General features: G+C 41.8%; 1 protein-coding gene across 1 annotated transcript; it reads left to right on the forward strand.

The window, feature by feature from the left end:
• The first annotated feature begins 629 nt into the window (after positions 1–629).
• LOC133298189 (uncharacterized) lies at positions 630–3,790 on the forward strand. The gene is made up of 2 exons (XM_061497448.1): positions 630–771; positions 3,564–3,790. Exons 1-2 carry the CDS (start codon positions 630–632, stop codon positions 3,788–3,790), a joined length of 369 nt encoding a protein of 122 aa, XP_061353432.1.
• The last annotated feature ends 14,429 nt before the right edge of the window (positions 3,791–18,219 follow it).

The raw sequence follows: 18,219 nt of genomic DNA on the forward strand, positions 1-18,219 counted from the left end.
CGTCATTAAAATATCATTAAAAAAACCACTCTATCTGTTTCCAAAAAAAAAAACATCTCTATCACAACTTCACAAGTAGGGTGTGCATGACAACCATTCTATTCTCTGGCACTATTTCTGAAAAGAAACAATCCTTTTCTATTTCTGTATCATGGAACAGTTTCTGAGAAAAAAAAAAGTGTTTGATAACATGTTCTTTTTTTATTCCGAGAATGAGAATTGTGTTTGATAACGTAACAAATAATATAATAAAATATAATCCTATTAAGCATAAATTTTTTTCAGATTGCATTTTGTTTTCCATATGGTGTGGTGGTGGCGGCGGCGGCAATGGCGGCGTGGTGGTGGTAATAGTGGTGATGGTAGTGGTGGTGGCCGGGCGGTGGCTGTAGTGGTGGCGATGGTGGTGGTGGTGGGTGGATGCGGTGATGGTGGGTGGCTGCGGTGATGGCGGTGGCGGTAGTGGTGGTGGTAATGACATGGTGGTGGTGGAGATAGCAGTGGCTGGGACGACGGTGGTGGTAGTTGGTGGTGATGGTGACGGTGGTAATGGTGGCGATGGTGGTGGTGGTGATGACGGTGGTAATGGTGGCGATGGTGGTGGTGGTGATGACAGTGGTGTGACGATTATGGCGATGGCATGTGGTAGTGGTGATGGCAGTGGTTGCGGCGATGGTGGTGTTGACAATGGCTATGGTGGTAATGACACGGTGGTGCTGGAGATAGCAGTGGCTGCGATGACGGTGGTGGTAGTTGGTGGTGGTGGCAATGGTAGCGGTGGCGGTGGTAGTGGCGGTGATAATGGTGGTGGTGGTGACAGCAGTGGTTGCGACGATAGTGGTGGTGGCGATGGTGATAATGGCATGATGGTGGTGGTGACGACAGTGGCTGTGGTGATGGTGGTGGCGACAATGGTGGTGGTAATGACATGATGGTGTGGAGACACAGTGGCTGCGATGATGGTGGTGGTAGTTGATGGCGGTAGTGGTAGTGGTGACAGCAGTGGCTGCGATGGTGGCAGTGGCATGGTGGTGGTGGAGACAGCAATGGTTGCGGCAGTGGTGGCAATGGTGGCGGTGGTAATGATGGTGGTGATGACGACAGTGGCTGCGACGATGGTGGTGGTGGTGGAAAAGGCGGTAATGGCATGGTAATGGTGGTGGTGGTGGTTGTAATCACATGGTGGTGGTGGAGACAGCAGTGGTTGCAAGGTAGGTGGTGGTAGTTGGTGGTGGTGACGGTGGTGGTGGTGATGGCAGTGGCTGCGACGATGATGGTGGTAGTTGGTGGCAGCAGCGGTGGTGGTAACGGCAGTGGCTGCGACGATGATGGTGGTGGTTGGTGGCGGTGGCGGTAGTGGTGGTGGTAATGACATGGTGGTGGTGAAGATAGCAATGGCTGCGACGACGGTGGTTGTAGTTGGTGGCGATGGTGGCGGTGGTAATGGTGGCGATGGTGGTGGTGGTGATGACAGTGGCTGTGACGATGATGGCGATGGCATGGTGGTAATGGTGACGGAAGTGGTTGCGATGTTGATGGTGTTGACGACAACTGTGGTGGTAATGACACGGTGGTGCTGGAGATAGCAGTGACTACGACGACGTTGGTGGTGGTGGTGGCAATGGTAGCGGTGGCGGTGGTAGTGGCGATGATAATGGTGGTGGTGGTGACGGCAGTGGCTGCGACGATGGTGGTGGTGGCGACGACGATAATGGCATGATGGTGGTGGTGATGACAGTGGTTGTGGTGATGATGGTGGCGACGGTGGTGGTGGTAATGACATGGTTGTGTAGAGACGCAGTGGCTGCGATGATGGTGGCGGTAATTGGTGGCGGTACTGGTAGTGGTGACGGCAGTGGCTGCGATGGTGGCAGTGGCATGGTGGTGGTGGCAATGGTGACGGTGGTAATAATGTCGGTGGTGACGTCAGTGGCTGCGACGATGTTGGTGGTGGTGGCAGCGACGGTAATGGCATGGTGGTGGTTCTAATGACATGGTGGTGGTGGAGACAACAGTGGTTGCGACGACGGTGGTGGTAGTTGGTGGTGGTGATGACAGTGGCTGCGATGGCGATGGTGGTAGTTGGTGGCGGCGGTGGTGGTGGTGATGGCAGTGGCTTCGACGATGGTGGTGGTGGTGATAGCAGTGGCTTCGACGATGGTGGTGGTGGTTGGCGGCGGTGGCGGTAGTGGTGGTGGTAATGACATGGTCGTGGTGGAGATAGCAGTGGCTGCGACGAGGGTGGTGGTGGTTGGCGGCGGTGGCGGTAGTGGTGGTGGTAATGACATGGTCGTGGTGGAGATAGCAGTGGCTGCGACGAGGGTGGTGGTAGTTGATGGCGGTGGTAGTTGGTGGCGGTGGTAATGGTGGCGATGGTGGTGGTGGTGATGACAGTGACTGTGACGATGATGGCGATGGCATGGTGGTAGTGGTGACGGCAGTGGTTGCGGTGATAGTGGTGTCGACGGCGGCTATGGTGGTAATGACACGGTGGTGCGGGAGATAGCAGTGGCTGCGACGACGGTGGTTGTGGTGGCAATGGTAGCGGTGGCGGTGGTAGTGGTGGTGATAATGGTGGTGGTGGCGACGACAATAATGGCATGATGGTGGTGGTGACGACAGTGGCTGTGGTGATGGTGGTGGCGACAGTGGTCGTGGTAATGACATGGTGGTGTGGAGACGCAGTGGCTGCGATGATGGTGGTGGTAATTGGTGGCGGTAGTGGTAGTGGAGACGGAAGTGGCTGCGATGGTGGCGGTGGCGGCAGTGGCATGGTGGTGGTGGAGACAGTAATGGCTGCGACAGTGGCGGCAATGGTGGCGGTGGTAATGATGGTGGTGGTGACGACAGTGGCTGCGACGCTGGTGGTGGTGGTGGTGGCAGCAGTGGTAATGGCATAGTGGTGGTGGTGGTGGGTTTAATGACATGGTGGTGGTGGAGACAGCAGTGGTTGCGACGACGGTGGTGGTAGTTGGTGGTGGTGACGGTGGTGGTGAAGTCAATGGCTGTGACGACGATGGTGGTAGTTGTTGGTAGCGGCAGCGGTGGTGACAGCAGTGGCTGCGACGATGGTGGTGGTTGTTGGCGACAGTGGCTGTAGTGGTGGTGGTAATGACATGGTGGTGGTGGAGATAGCAGTGGCTGCGACGACGATGGTGGTAGTTGGTGGCGATGGTGGCGGTGGTAGTTGGTGGCGATGGTGGCAGTGTTAATGGTTGCGGTGGTGGTGGTGGTGATGACAGTGACTGTGACGATGATGGCGATGGCATGGTGGTAATGGTGACGGCAGTGGTTGCAGCGATCGTGGTGTCGACGGCGGCTATGGTGGTAATGACACGGTAGTGCTGGAAATAGCAGTGGCTGCAACGACGGTGGTGGTGGCAATTGTAGCGGTGGCGATGGTAGTGGCGGTGATAATGGTGGTGGTGGTGACGGCAGTGGTTGCGACGATGGTGGTGGTGGCGACAGCGATAATGGCATGATGGTGGTGGTGATGACAGTGGCTGTGGTGATGATGGTGGCGACAGTGGTGGTGGTAATGACATGGTGGTGTGGAGACGCAGTGGCTGCGATGATGGTGGTGGTAGTTAGTGGCGGTAGTGGTAGTGGTGACGGTAGTGGCTGCGATAGTGACGGTGGTGGCAGTGGCATGGTGGTGGTGGAGACAGCAATGGCTGCGACGGTGGTGGCAATGGTAGCGGTGGTAATGATGGTGGTGGCGACGACAGTGGCTGCGACGATGGTGGTGGTGGTGGAAATGGCGGTATTGGCATGGTGGTGGTGGTGGTGATTGTAATGACATGGTGGTGGTGGAGACAGCAGTGGTTGCAACGACGGTGGTGGTAGTTGGTGGTGGTGAGGGCAGTGGCTGCGGCGACGATGGTGGTAGTTGGTGGCGGCGATGGTGGCAGTGACGGCAGTGGCTGCGACGATGTTGGTGGTGGTTGGTGGCATTGGTGGTGGTTATGGCAGTGGCTGCATCAATAGTGGCGATGGTGTGGTAATGGTGGCATGGTGGTGGTGGTGATGTGGTGATAGGTGGAGGTGGAGGTGGTGGTGATGGTGATGGTGCGGTGGAATCGTGGTGGTGGTGACAACGGCACTGGTGGTACGACAACAATGGTAGTGGTGGTCGTGTCGGGATGGTGGTGGTGGTGGTGGTGATGGTAATGGTGGAGAGTATTTGAGAGAGACAAATGTTTCTCATTTTGTGTCAGGGAACAAAAAATCAGAATTTTTTGATTCTTTTTTCTGTTCCCCAGCACAAAAATTAAATAGGTTTATCCCGAAAACGAAAAATTAAATCGGTTTTATTAAACGAGTTTCCTATCCATTATTGTTTTCGGGAACATAAATTAAAAAAGAATTGATTCCGACAAGGTTGTCATGCACACTCTTAGTCACAAAGCATAATGTGTCACCAATATATATAATATTTCTTTCCTTTAGTGAACTTGGATACAAGGTGTAGCTAATTCTTAAATGCTCTTATCTTTGAATCATGAAAACAATTTAACTATGCATGTGACATCCTCGTTCTGCATTAGATAAATCAATCGTAAAGTGAATTTGTATCCATGGTTCATAGAAAAAAGCATCAATATAAATTTTAAATACTAATTAATGTAACAAGATTTTTAATTTCATTCACTATAATGTAAAATTTGTAAACTATCATTTGATAATGTAATGGCGTATCATTTGACAAAATAGTTTTTCTATAGTTATTGTGATAATCAAACTTTATAAATAATATGGTAATATACAATTGAATGATAATGTAAAGAAGATTTATACTAACCAAGTAACCATACACCAAAACTAAATTCATATACGTGTATGATGTTGGAGGTTATAAATTTGAGAGAGAAGGGTTTAGAGCACTTGAGTATTATATCGAGACATCAAATTTGGAATGCTTAACAGTGTTACATTCAGCTTAGGGAAAATCCTAGAGATAATGAAAGTTATTGGGCTTCAACCTATATGCACTCAAATGACTATACTTTGACCTATTGGGCTTGTATGTGAACTTATAATTGGGCTATATTATTAATATTTTCAACAACTCCTCCTATGTTCACATACAATACAATCCAATTGTGTGATCAGTGTAAAGTTTAAACAAATATGAATCATTCACATCTAGTCCAAAACAATTAACTCAGATCAATCAAAAGTTGTAACAGTAAGCTATTAAACTCAATCATCATTTTCTATCTAAATAAGTAAATTATCATTATCATGAATCTATTCTGAGATCAATATCCCAAAATAAATATTTAGAGTTTTAGATAAAATCTAAACTCATCCAAATCCCAACATCCAAAATAAGTCTGAAAATCAGTTCGCAATCAACAATATTCATAAAACAAAGATAGCAAATTTAAGTCTCAAATAAATGGATTCCTTCAAAATGGGCAATAGCATGTGAACTGTCAAGTTTGTGATATATACATTCGTCAAGCAAGTCATCTTGGTCAAGTTTCCTCTCGTTAAGCTTTCCTCCATCTATGTCATCCCCTGTAGAATATCAAATATGAATTTCATATTATGATGAATTTAATCAATTGAAAAATCTACTAAAAGTGTCTAGTTCTACTACAAGAACTTAGCATTATAACATTAGGCAAAGAAGAACATATATTAATGTCATAAAGCATCATAATATCATGTTCATAAGCATCAAGCTAATTTTATAAATTATGAACAATGCCTAAACAGTTTGATTTGCAAATAGTTATCAACTTAAGTTTATTTTGAAGAGAATAACCATTCTCTAGTTTTAAAAAACAAGACCAATAGTTAAGTCATTTACAATAACCTAATAATGTGATATCACATTTCAACTAAGTACAAGACCAGCATGCTTTTTATACAAACAACTATTTTTATGTTTCAATTTGGAATGTCACAATTACTAATTCCTCAAACTCAAATAATCTAGCATCAAGTTTAGAATGAGATCACTTAACCAAAAGGATGGTCTAACCTGGCTGAATTGTATCATCAAGTTTTGAATGACACAAGTTTCCTAGGTAGAACCATTAAATTAGGTTCGAGTTATCTTCATCAAGTTTGGAATGAGACTACTTATCCTTTTCAAACTAATCACCAACTATGAATATGGATGAAACATATAAATTATGCTTATTGTAACACCCCGTATATATCCGGTAATGTTATCATACTATCGTATTAAGCAGCGCTTAATTAAAGATGCAAAATATCTTTTTCTTTTCAATTATGATGTCATTATCATTACCAACTTGCTTATTAATCAATTAATAAAATATCGCCTATATGTAATTGCAATAAAAAAGATAACTGAAATACCTCATAATATAGATAATCAAAGTGTGGCTCTAGTCACGGAACTACAACAACGTAGACCGGACCATCTAACAGTTTATACAACTCCAATCTAAAAGTACTAACAAAAGTGTCATGGACAATCCCCATGCTCACTCAAATAAGGCAACATGCCCAACATCAGTCTCAACAACAACATAATCATAAATAGCGGAAAACATAAACAACACCCAAATCCAGTCATGGCAGCAATACAACATAATATCATAATCAGCTAAGCTCTGGCCTCCTGCCGCCAGAGGCATCAGTCACCATACTACCTGAACCTGAAATAAGCATTCCCCAAACGTGGGGTGAGTTCTCTAAACAAGAAATCTCAGTAAGACAAGGGGTCCTCAAGGATCTTTCACCCCAAGCTCACTTACATGTGCAATATAAGTTCAAAAGCAGTTTATCATCATCAGTTCTAAAATAGTGCAATGCAGCAGATAATCATGTCATGTGTGTCAATTCTATTCTACTGGCCAGAGATATGCAGGATTTATATACGCCAAATACCCACACTAGTGCAAGACGCCACTTGCATTCACCCCGGATCACCATATCGTATGACGCCACATACTCAGGCTTACCATCAAGATGAAACAACACATGCATATTAAAAGTCATTACACATAAAGCTCAATAGCATTTCAAATATTCAAAGCATGTAACACAGCATGCATATAACCACACCCCATGGGACATGGTGGAACCACAACATGGCTAAACCGAGGAGACGAAAGCTTACCTTGCAAGCTAACACCCAAAGCCAAGAGTCCACAGCTCAAAGTTCAAACACCACAGATTCACAATCTGTTATGGGCCAATACTATAACAATAATAATGCACCACAAGCATATAACTTAAAGACAACGCCTTTCCTTTGCGGTTTACGTCTTAAGGCTCCATACCATGCCATAAGCCCTTAATCACTTGATTCTGACTTAGCTCATTAATTACAGAAGTTCAACTTCATCAAACTAGGGTCCACAAACCCCCCAATAGCCTACTGTACACACAGCACAGCTACTGTTCTTCGAAATCCCAGAATATCCGGATATTCCTCGGGACCATATCCGGATATCTCACTGTACATATCCGGATATACAATATCCGGATATCCAGATTCCCATATCCGGATATCCAAATCCCATATTCGGATATTTCTCGGGCAGATATCCGGATATTTCAAGACAGAATGCAGAAACTGCATTTCGTGAAGATATCCTTCCAAGGTTGGATTTTTAACATTTAATTACGTTAAAGCAAGCATCTTTATACTGATTTAGGGCCATACTACTGTTGGTTATTTGTTTAACTCTTTTAAACATACCAAGACACCTCTTTTACTCATCAAACACATGATCAAGGTTGGTACAACTCACCAAAGCTCAAAACAGAGGAAGAAAGGCTCTTGGAGCTCTCAAATCTGCCTCTACAGGTCTGACCTTCAAGGCACACGAAAATGGTGATCAAGAGTGATCCTTTCACACAAAAGTTCACTCCTTGAAGCTCCCACCACCAACACAAAGCTCCAACCACACCAACACAAGGACTCATCCCCAAACCTTGACTCAAACCAGCTCCCACAACTCAGAAGATGGGACGTCAACCTCCCAAGACACTCACCCAAGTGTTTACTCAACCAAAGAGAAGAAGAATTGGAGCAAAGGTGGCAACTTGGCTCACAAATGGAGGAGAAAGGGTGACAAAGGGGTGGCTGACTCCAAGCTCAGCAACACTCACGTAGAAAAAATAGTGGCACCTAGGGTTTAGTGCCCACTAAGGCTTATATAGGCGGTTAAGTCACTTAACACACAGTATTAACTTTAATTGCTACGCTTAGCATTTTAATCCCAAACTTTGGAATCTGAAACTACACATTTTTTCAAGAATTATCACATTTTTCTTATAATTTTCGGAGCACCTTTCCGGTACGCGCTTTTCAAAGCCAGTACCGGTTTCTAGCACCAGTTCTCATTATTTGGACTTGAAACTCGTTTTACAAGTCCTACATATTATTCTAGTAATTAACATGCACTTATTATAATTTTTTGGGATACTTTTTCGATACGCATTTATACCGACTAGCAGAATCGGTATCTACACTTTTCTTCCGAAAAGCGACTTTCAGCATTATTACTCACTTACTATAATTATTAAAGCCTCATAATAATTATTAAGGTCAATTATTGAATCACTTCCTAATTTTGCATAATTTATTAATTAAATACCTTAATTAATGGTGCGGGTTCTTACATTTACCCCACTTTTTAGGATTTTGACCTCAAAATCAGAAACATATCTGGTCGAAACTCGGGGTACTGCCGGAGAAGCTCGTCCTTACGCTCCCAAGTACACTCCTCAGGAGTTCTTCCAGTCCATTGCACTTTGACCATTGGAATGATCTTGCTCTTCAGCTGTTTCTCGCCACGATCGAGAATCTTTAGTGGTCCGACGGGAGTCTTTAGGTTCTCCCGAACCTCCACATCATCCGGTTGCACCACGTGCGAAGGATCCACTACGTACTTGCAAAGTTGAGACACGTGAAACACGTCGTGGATGTTGGCTAGGTTCGGAGGCAAGGCAAGCCGGTAGGCAACAGGTCCTACTCTACCAAGAATCTGGTATGTCCCAATAAACCGCGGGCTCAGCTTCCTCACTCCAAGTGCCCGTCCAACACCAGTGACAGGTGAAAGTCTCACAAACACGTGCTCACCCTCACTGAACTCCAGTGGACGATGCTTGACATCGTAGTAGCTCTTCTGGCGATTCTACGTCTGCTTCAGCTTTTCTCTGATCATCTGGATCTGCAGGGTGGTATCTTGGACAAAGTCCAAGCCAAAAAACTCACGATCCCTAACCTCAGACCAGCAGGTAGGTGTACGACACCTCCTACCGTAGAGCGCCTCGTAAGGTGCCATGCCCAGGCTAGCATGAAAGCTGTTGTTATACGAAAACTCCACCAATGGAAGGTACATATCCCATGCCGAGCCCTGCTCCAACGTGCAAGCCCGCAACATGTCCTCCAAGGTCTGGATAGTCCGCTCAGTCTGTCCATCAGTCTGAGGGTGATAGGCTATACTCAATCTCAACTGAGTACCAAAAGCTCCCTGCAGCACCTCCCAGAACCGAGAAGTGAACATCGGGTCCCTATCACTAATGATACTCTCGGGCACCCCGTGAAGCCTCGCGATCTCGCGAACATACAGTTTGGCCAACTGCTCTGTAGTGAAGCTCACTATAACACCTCACAATTTTAAATCAAGTAATTAAAATATTAAGTGAGCAATCAAGTGATGAATTAGTGAAAATCCTAAAGATTAGGCCAAAATACAAAGAAAGGGCAAAACGGTAATTAGCCAACACGCAACCCTAGGAAGATAAAAATTGAGTAGAAGGTCTCAGATGGTAAAAATAACCCTGGAAATGGGTTCAGAACGAAAAATTGAGTGGATAGGCAAGTTTCAGAAAAATCAGTGAATAGTGTTTTTCGCGGGTAAAAATACCGCGTTACGATTGCACCGTAAAATGTGCCAGTGGAATTTTGAGCTCTAGGTTTCAAATATGAGTTAAAAATGGTCTAATGAGTTAGGAAATATGATTTCTTATGATATTCGATGAAATTAAGACAGTTTGGGGAAGCGTGCCAATGGCGCGCGTAATAGCTTAAAACAGTGTTTTCTCCGAACGAATGGAGGACTCTTAATTCATCTGGTCAAGCCTAATTAAAGGGGAATAGTTAATGTTAAAAATTTGAGTTTCTAAATAGGTTGTGAATTTACGGACGTTTAGTGGAATCGGAGGAAAATTCGGATTAGTTTTAAATCGCGTGAGGTGGCGGTGGGACCCACCCCACTTAAGTGACTTAAGCCACATGTGCTTGGCACTATTCATGCATCACTTTCCTCCCTTCTTCTTCATGAAACCCGCAGCCCCCTCCCCCAAAAACCCCATTTGCATTCAAATTTTCTCTTCACCATAACTTGATCATTTCTTAACCAAATCAAGTGATTTTTGTGTTGAAATTTGTTGGAAACAACCTTCTAAACACATTGGTACCACTCTTGAGCCTTGAAACCGTGTATTTGGGGAGATATTGGCCATTTACAGCCACGAAATTTTGGAGAAAAAATGGTTGTCCATGGAGCTTTTTGATCTTCCATTGCTTGGAGGAGTCTTGGGTTAGCTTCTAGCCTTTGTTGTGAGTATGTTTCCATCCCATTTACATGGTTTAATTGTGATTGAATTTTTGGAAACCTAAAGCTTGATTTGATGATGTGTTGTGTTAGAGAGCTCAATTTGAAAATGTGTATTAGATGATAATGTGTTAGAATGATGTATTAAAGCTAGAAATGCGATGAAATTTATTGGTGAAAATTGATGAATTTAACTTAGAAAAATTTGATGATCATGATTTTGGACTTGTGAATTTTGGTGTTGAGACTTGTTTGATGAATTGTGGCATGATGGTATGATGATATAATAGGTTGTGTGAAGGTTGGAGTGATTAAAATTGAATGGAAATTCTTTGGAATGTCATAGGGCAAGATTCGAACCTTTGAGGAAAAATGAGTGAATTGATGATGAAAAATGATTTGGATGATGATTTGTGTAGTTATATAGTGCTTAGATGGGTTGTGTTGTGATTGGCAAGTGTTAGAATCAATGGAAAAATAATAAGTGGTTTAGTTGGCATAAATGAACCTAGAGCGAAATATTTAGCGAAACGATGCTTAAAAGACGTAAAACGGCGAAACGACAGTTGAAATGGCCTTATGGCAACCCAAGGATGGGTACTAAAATGAGAAAGAAAGTTTAGAAAAATAAATCCCCAATTAACACCTATATGGCCGAACCTCCAAGGGAAAAGGGGTGATTTGGCGATTTTCGCGTTTTGATGTAATTCGACGCGAAAATGACGAACCGGCACTTGAACTGGCCTATTGACAACCTAATGAGACGTAACAAAATGAGAAAGAAAATTTAGAAAAATAAATCTCAAATTTACACTACAATGGCCGAACCATCAAGGGAGGATGGGGAGGATTTTTGTGATTTTGCGTTTTGATGCTATTTGACGCGTACTGATGGATGTACGTAATTGTATAGGTTGCCGTACGTTGACTTGAATCCTGAATCTTGATTCAGTGAATTGCCCTTCGGTCTTGGACCAAGTGGATTGGGGTAAGTAATTGGTTCAATGCATGTGTAATTGTAAAGTAGCATGTATTGTTTGAATTGTGAGTGATTAGGAATGTCCTCTGTGTAGGCATTCTGCTGTGTACCGAGTTGAGGGATAAGCTGCTGCGGAGCTTGTGGAAACACGAATTAAGGTAACCTCTTGGTACTGGGGCTTGTTCCCCTTTTCTGTTCCACCTTGCTAGTTGATGGCAACGGTAGGAAGTGTGTATGAATAGTATAGAACACATGAGCATGCATGCATTATTGCTATGGGTACTGCGGTACCGAGTCTCTGGCCAGTAGACAGTTTTATTGCCTTCGGGCATTTTCGGACTTCCGCTGGATAGGTCTCCAGGAGGGAGTTCCAGTTGACTGCGGTCATGGTGTGTGATCCGGGTAGGAGCACACTAGGAATGTCTTTGGCGTTTTGGTTGGTTTGGGCATCATGGTTGTGGTTTCTGTGAACACACCTTGGATGATACCCATAGGCTTATATATGCCGAGGGCGTACGTGGAATTGGGGTTACCATCCCGTATCGTCGTATTTTGTTTTCTTTATATTCCCCATTCTCTAAATCCCTTGCTATATCCCGTTTTCAAAGTGGTTGTTGTATTCTATTGATATGCATCGAAGTGAACCATTGGGTGGAGTTTTCTCCAGAACCTCTTGGTTACTGAGATATATTCGTATATCTCACCCCGTCTCGGGGCATTTATTTCAGGAGGTAGCAGTGGAGCAGGAGCCTCGGGCAAGAGGCCCGCAGAGTGAGCGGTGGAGCGCTTCTTATTTTGCATTTTGTTGGCCGTGTGGCCTAGGCTAGACTTAGGGCATGAACATGTCATTTGTATTTATTAGTAGCTTCATTAGCATCTTGTTCATGCCATTTTTCCTAAGTCTAGTAGTGATGTATTTGGTTATGTTGTCTTTTAAATTAAGTTGAAATTTTAGAAGAATGTAATTTGAAGTTTTAGTTTCAAGTTGTAATTTGTAAAGCCATATTGTAATAGTATTGATGCATGTCTAATTATGATGGAAGGGCCTTAGGCCTATTTTAGGTTATGATAATATGTATGATGGAAATATGCATGAAAAAGGTGTTAGTGATTGCAACTACTTAAGAATGATTAATATGGACTCTATGTTTAATAACTATAAACTGGATTGGGTTGTAAGTGCCCCAAGGCGTTGTTGGTCCTTGTGTGTGCCACCCATTGGATTATTACTGTATTATCATGTGTTTATTAGGTACATTTGAGGTTTAAATGATCTTTTACAAATTTGGGATTATTGGAAAAACAAAGGAAACTCTGGCGAATTTTCTGTAGAATTGGCAGATTTTAGGCGAACTTCGGGAGAGCATATCTCCCTCCATAGAAGTCCCCTAGGGACGTGCCATACGCCATTTTGAAGGTTGAGATGTCCTCTACCTTGTGTCAAAATTTGAGGAAATTCTGGGTTGATCTTCGGCCTGAAAAAAATAGAGAAACACGGACTGCCCATGTGCCCCTGCACCTGAGGCAGATTCTGGACCGGATTTGGGAAATTAATTCCCGCTTCGTTTCTCAGTCAAATTGAGCGTGTGATATATCAAAATGAAGTTTGAGATGTCTAGTTTGTAGGATAAAAATTTGAGAGCAAATGGTTGAGTGGATTGAGTGCAGTAATTCGAGCAATGTGAGTGGTTTGGAGCTGTTTTTGGGGTTGTTTGGGCTAATTGCTTATCCAACTTCAAACGGCGATAACCGGAGCAAATGAGCTCCGAATTGAGCGTATGATAGCTTGTTAAAAAGGGAATTAAGTAACACAAAGATATAATCTGAGAAGAAGGGTTGGTTGCGATCGGTTTGGTCGCAGAAAAATTTAGAGTGAAACATGTTCGAATTGGTAAAAACGTAAAGTTGGAAATAGGCTAAGTGAGTTTATGGGAACTCCTTAGTAACTCATAATAAATGATGTAAGTTATAAAAATAGTTGAAATAAGTCTTCCGCAAGAGTTTACGGTTACGGTCACAGCTTTTAATTATTACGCTTTTTATGATTTAAATGCTCGCGTAATAGTCGGAAAAAATTTATTCTCGTTTTTTTAAATGAACTGCTGTGATTGTAACTGCGCTTAATATCATAATTAATGTTAACAATACCGGTACGTAACGGGCTGTTACATTTTATGGTATCAGAGCAGTTTTGTTAGGGAACTCTGATAATGAATATATAGTTGTGTTGTGTGTTGCATAGTTGTATGTAGATTCTTATCGATTACTGCATATGTGATTCCTTAGTGTGGGTCTGATCAACCCATTCCTTTGTGTTACATGCGTAGTCATCGTAAGAAGCCTGCGTGGCAACCTTGGAACACCAAATGTAAGTCCTTAGCCTGATGTTGTGGATGCAGTGTTGACTGCTCCATGGACAAGAGATGGCAGTAAGTAAAATATGAATATTATAGGACTTATGGGAAACAGACTTAAATGTTTCGTCTGACCTTGTAGATGAAATTTATAATGCTGGATTATAAGTGAAAGTTGTAAACAAATCTATGATATGTACGGTATTGCATGGATGAACCTTGTAGTACCATGAATAATAAAGATATATAATTGAGATGAGTCCATAGTATGGAAATGGTATGGGTAAAGCTTCCAAGTATGTGTGTAGTATAGTGTGTACAATGGACTTGGTGAATAGACTTCATCAAGGTGAAAGGTTTAGAACCTGTTGGATTATTGAAAATGGTGAACAGATATGCTTAGGCACGAGTTTGAATATTTTATGTTGACTAGAAGTTATAAGTCCTTGATGGATGATGTACACTTAAACAAAGTGAGATGGTTCATGCAGAGAAATAAATAGAATAATTGATGATTAATCCTATGGGATTTGACCACTTGAAATTATAATGTTGGTCAATTGATAAATTGAGATGTATCGAAATATGGGATTTAAATCCATAAGGAGGTAGTATTGATTAAGCATAGGGGAGATGAATTAATTATGTATTATATGTATAAGGAAGAAGTTGATAGAATCGCCATGGATGGCATTGAACAAGGTTCATTGAGAGTATGATTGTCCGTAACGGAATATGGTCTAGCTTGACAGACATGCCATAAAGGAAACAAATGTGATTATATGTGTGCGTTAATGTGTGGAATTCTCCTTGGAAATGGCTACTTTGTAGAGGTTCAGGTGTTATGAAGCATAAGAGGATTGATCCATGATGGAGGTCTCATGGAGATCTCAAAGAATGAATATCGTAAATTGAAATGGCCTAATTACTAGTGGATGTTGTAATGCATTGTGAATAATACCTAATGGCCTGATGGCCAGTATACCTACTCTGATAAATAAACGGATGATGATCCAGTGATGGCCTAAGTGCCAGTATACATATTCATGTGATTAGTGTATGAACTAAGTTACAATAAAGTGTGGAATTATGTGTTTAGCAAAAGAGCTAATGTGTAATGTCAAAACAAAAATGATAAGATTAGTTAATGAGTTGAGGTATAAGTGTTAGTGCAAGGATTGATATAATTTTCCAGTGCACGGATTGAGGTGAAATTAGTCTTTTGTGATAGGACGAATATGTTTAGAAGATCCCTGTGTGATGGGAAGTATATGTGAGATGTGTACAGAACTTTGAGAAAATTCTTGATTCACGGAATAGAGATTATGTTATGAACTATGCCAAGTGAATAGTCAAAGTAAAAGAGAAAACAATCTGTGAGAAGAATAAGCAAGGAAGAGATAATGGACTATGGATTTGAACAATAACATGACAGAAGGAACTATTGAGAGTTAAGAAATGTGTATGAAATTACGAAGAGAATGTGAATTATTATAATAGTGACTTACATGTAAACTATCAGTGAGAAGAATGAAATGAGAGAGTAAAATGAATTGACTTATATATATAACAGGTGTATATTATACCATTATTACTATGGTTATGGGGATAGCCCCATGTGAATATACCAAAGATATTTTGCTGTTATATACAGAGTGATACAGACACCAAATGGACTGGGTCCATGTGTGATCTGGAGTGTACGGAGTACCAGTTTTGCCGTTATATACGGATATGTTATAAGTATGAACTCCCCTGTGTACTGGGTACACGTTTGCTGTTGTATACAGATGTGATGTAAATATGAACTCCTCTATGCACTAGGTGCACGTTATGAGACTTGATATTACCATCTCTGTGCGGCTTATGTGCCCGAAGTGTGTAGCCATCTCCGTGCGGATTATGTTCCCGGAGACTATTATTATGTTATACGAGTAATATGAGATGAGGAAGTATCCTGCAGTGATGAGACTGCTATTATAGTTGAATTGATCTACATAAGTGCACAAATAAGAAACGTTGGGAATACTAATAGAACACAGTCAGCAGGTGGTAGGTTATCATTACTGCATGGATTATATGGGTGGATTCTCTGATCGGTGGGTCATTACATCTGGGGCCCTGAGGACAGCAAGAGCTCGAGCGGTTAAAACCTGTGAATGTTGTTACCCACTGTATTGAGAGAGTTCTTCCATGTGATTAACGCAAAATATGAGGTCAGATGTTTGTAAATGAACAAAATATGTCAGATTTGGATATAAGAGGTGAGGTATAGTGGGAAAATTTTTTTGTAGTGTGATAGTAAAGCACTATTGTGGGCGTAAAGTAAGTTCGATGAAATAATATCGGCTCCAAGTGAGTTGGTAAGTTTGTTGGAATCCTTGCCTTATGATAAAAGAGATAACAATGTGATTTAATGTTGAAAGATGGAGTAAGTATCCTTCTAGGAAGACTGGCGATGATCAAGAGTTCAGGTTAAAGGAGTGTTATATATAATCGCATATGCCACTTATGGTGGAAAGTGTGTGGAAAATGCACAATGTTGATGTTGTTTTGGTTAAGTATTAATGAGGTATAGCTGAGTGCTATGGTAGCTTTGAATATTCTGAGAGATTGAGATACCAATCGGTGGGGAATTGTATAAGTAGTGGCAAGGATGGATTTAGTTTTATGTGACTTGATAATGAAGTTTCAAAGATTCCTATAGGATGAGACTTGTATGTGAGAGACATGACATTTTTAGTGGTCCCTCAGTTAATAGGGAAATGGGTGTTGAAAAAGGATTCGTCCCAAGGTATTTGGTGAAAGTTGGTAAAACTGTAAGGTGATATTATATTGAATTTGTCATCCAGGATTAAATGACGAGGATTACGAAGAAGTAGTATAAATAAGTGGAACAAATGGTTAAGTTGCAACACCGGAGTGGAATGAAAGCTGAAAATAGTTAGTGGGAGAAAATATTAAGCATGAGGCCTTCATGTGGAGGTCATTAATGAGTGTTGTGTTTAGACTGTGAGAGGTCTAAGTATGGAGTTGAGCTGGTTGAGTTGGTAAAGTTGAGATGGTTAGGCTAATAAAGAGTTTAACAATGAGTGTAAATTATGAATATGAATTTGTAGGTGGAAAAATTTCATGAGTATTTGTGGTCGAAAGGCCTTATAGGGCTAATCGAAAATATAAACTAGTATGAGTATTGCTAGTTTCGTATCACAAAGAGAAAGATATAGTTGTGAGTACCTAAAAAGAGGTGAAGACACGTGACAAGGAAAAATAAAGTATATGAGTATAGAATTTAATGTGAGTCGTAATTGTAGGACACGACAAAGTGCCTTTGAAACTAGAAAGTATGTGCTTGGGTGAAAGCCAAGAAAACAACGAAATGATAAGAGTAGTAACAGAAATGGAAAGAAATGGTTGTTGGGGTATTGTCAAAATAGTGAGGACATCGAAAAGAGTTAAGTACTAAAGAACGTGTGAGTTGGAAATACTCCAGGAATAACTAGTGAATGTGCATGAAAGCGATTAGATGCTTTTGAGAATGACCATTGGTCAGAAAGATGGATAAAGATGAGAATGAGGTAAATTGATACCGACAAATCCGTAATATTGTTATATTATTACCTACAAATCAGCGAAAGGGTAACGGGAGACCAGAGAAAGTGTAAAGTATTGTGAATTAAAAGGTCACAGAACCATGAGAGACAAGTGATTGTGAAGGATCAAAGGATAATAAGTATCATAAAAAGGAGATCATGCTTGTGATAAAAGTAATGTGGTAAAGGAACACACTTGAGGATGCTACTTGGGAGCGGGAGGATGAGATTCTCCGACTGTGTCCTGAGTTAGCGGATGAGTATGATTTAATTTTGCGGACAAAATTCTAAAAAGTTGGGGTGAATATAACACCTCACAATTTTAAATCAAGTAATTAAAATATTAAGTGAGCAATCAAGTGATGAATTAGTGAAAATCCTAAAGATTAGGCCAAAATACAAAGAAAGGGCAAAACGGTAATTAGCCAACACGCAACCCTAGGAAGATAAAAATTGAGTAGAAGGTCTCAGATGGTAAAAATAACCCTGGAAATGGGTTCAGAACGAAAAATTGAGTGGATAGGCAAGTTTCAGAAAAATCAGTGAATAGTGTTTTTCGCGGGTAAAAATACCGCGTTACGATTGCACCGTAAAATGTGCCAGTGGAATTTTGAGCTCTAGGTTTCAAATATGAGTTAAAAATGGTCTAATGAGTTAGGAAATATGATTTCTTATGATATTCGATGAAATTAAGACAGTTTGGGGAAGCGTGCCAATGGCGCGCGTAATAGCTTAAAACA

This window comes from Gastrolobium bilobum, unplaced genomic scaffold (assembly GCF_033153095.1).
Source record: "Gastrolobium bilobum isolate Gb01-03AN ecotype WA unplaced genomic scaffold, APGP_CSIRO_Gbil_v1 utg3993, whole genome shotgun sequence".
Classification (NCBI taxonomy): domain Eukaryota; kingdom Viridiplantae; phylum Streptophyta; class Magnoliopsida; order Fabales; family Fabaceae; genus Gastrolobium; species Gastrolobium bilobum.

What these genes read in the sequence shown, in the direction of transcription:
- LOC133298189 (XM_061497448.1), top strand. Translation starts at nt 630, where the DNA reads ATGGCGATGGCATGTGGTAGTGGTGATGGCAGTGGTTGCGGCGATGGT. An exon ending in AGTTGGTGGTGGTGGCAATG is followed by an intron (nt 772 to 3,563) that starts GTAGCGGTGGCG and finishes GTGGAGACGCAG; the next exon opens with TGGCTGCGATGATGGTGGTG.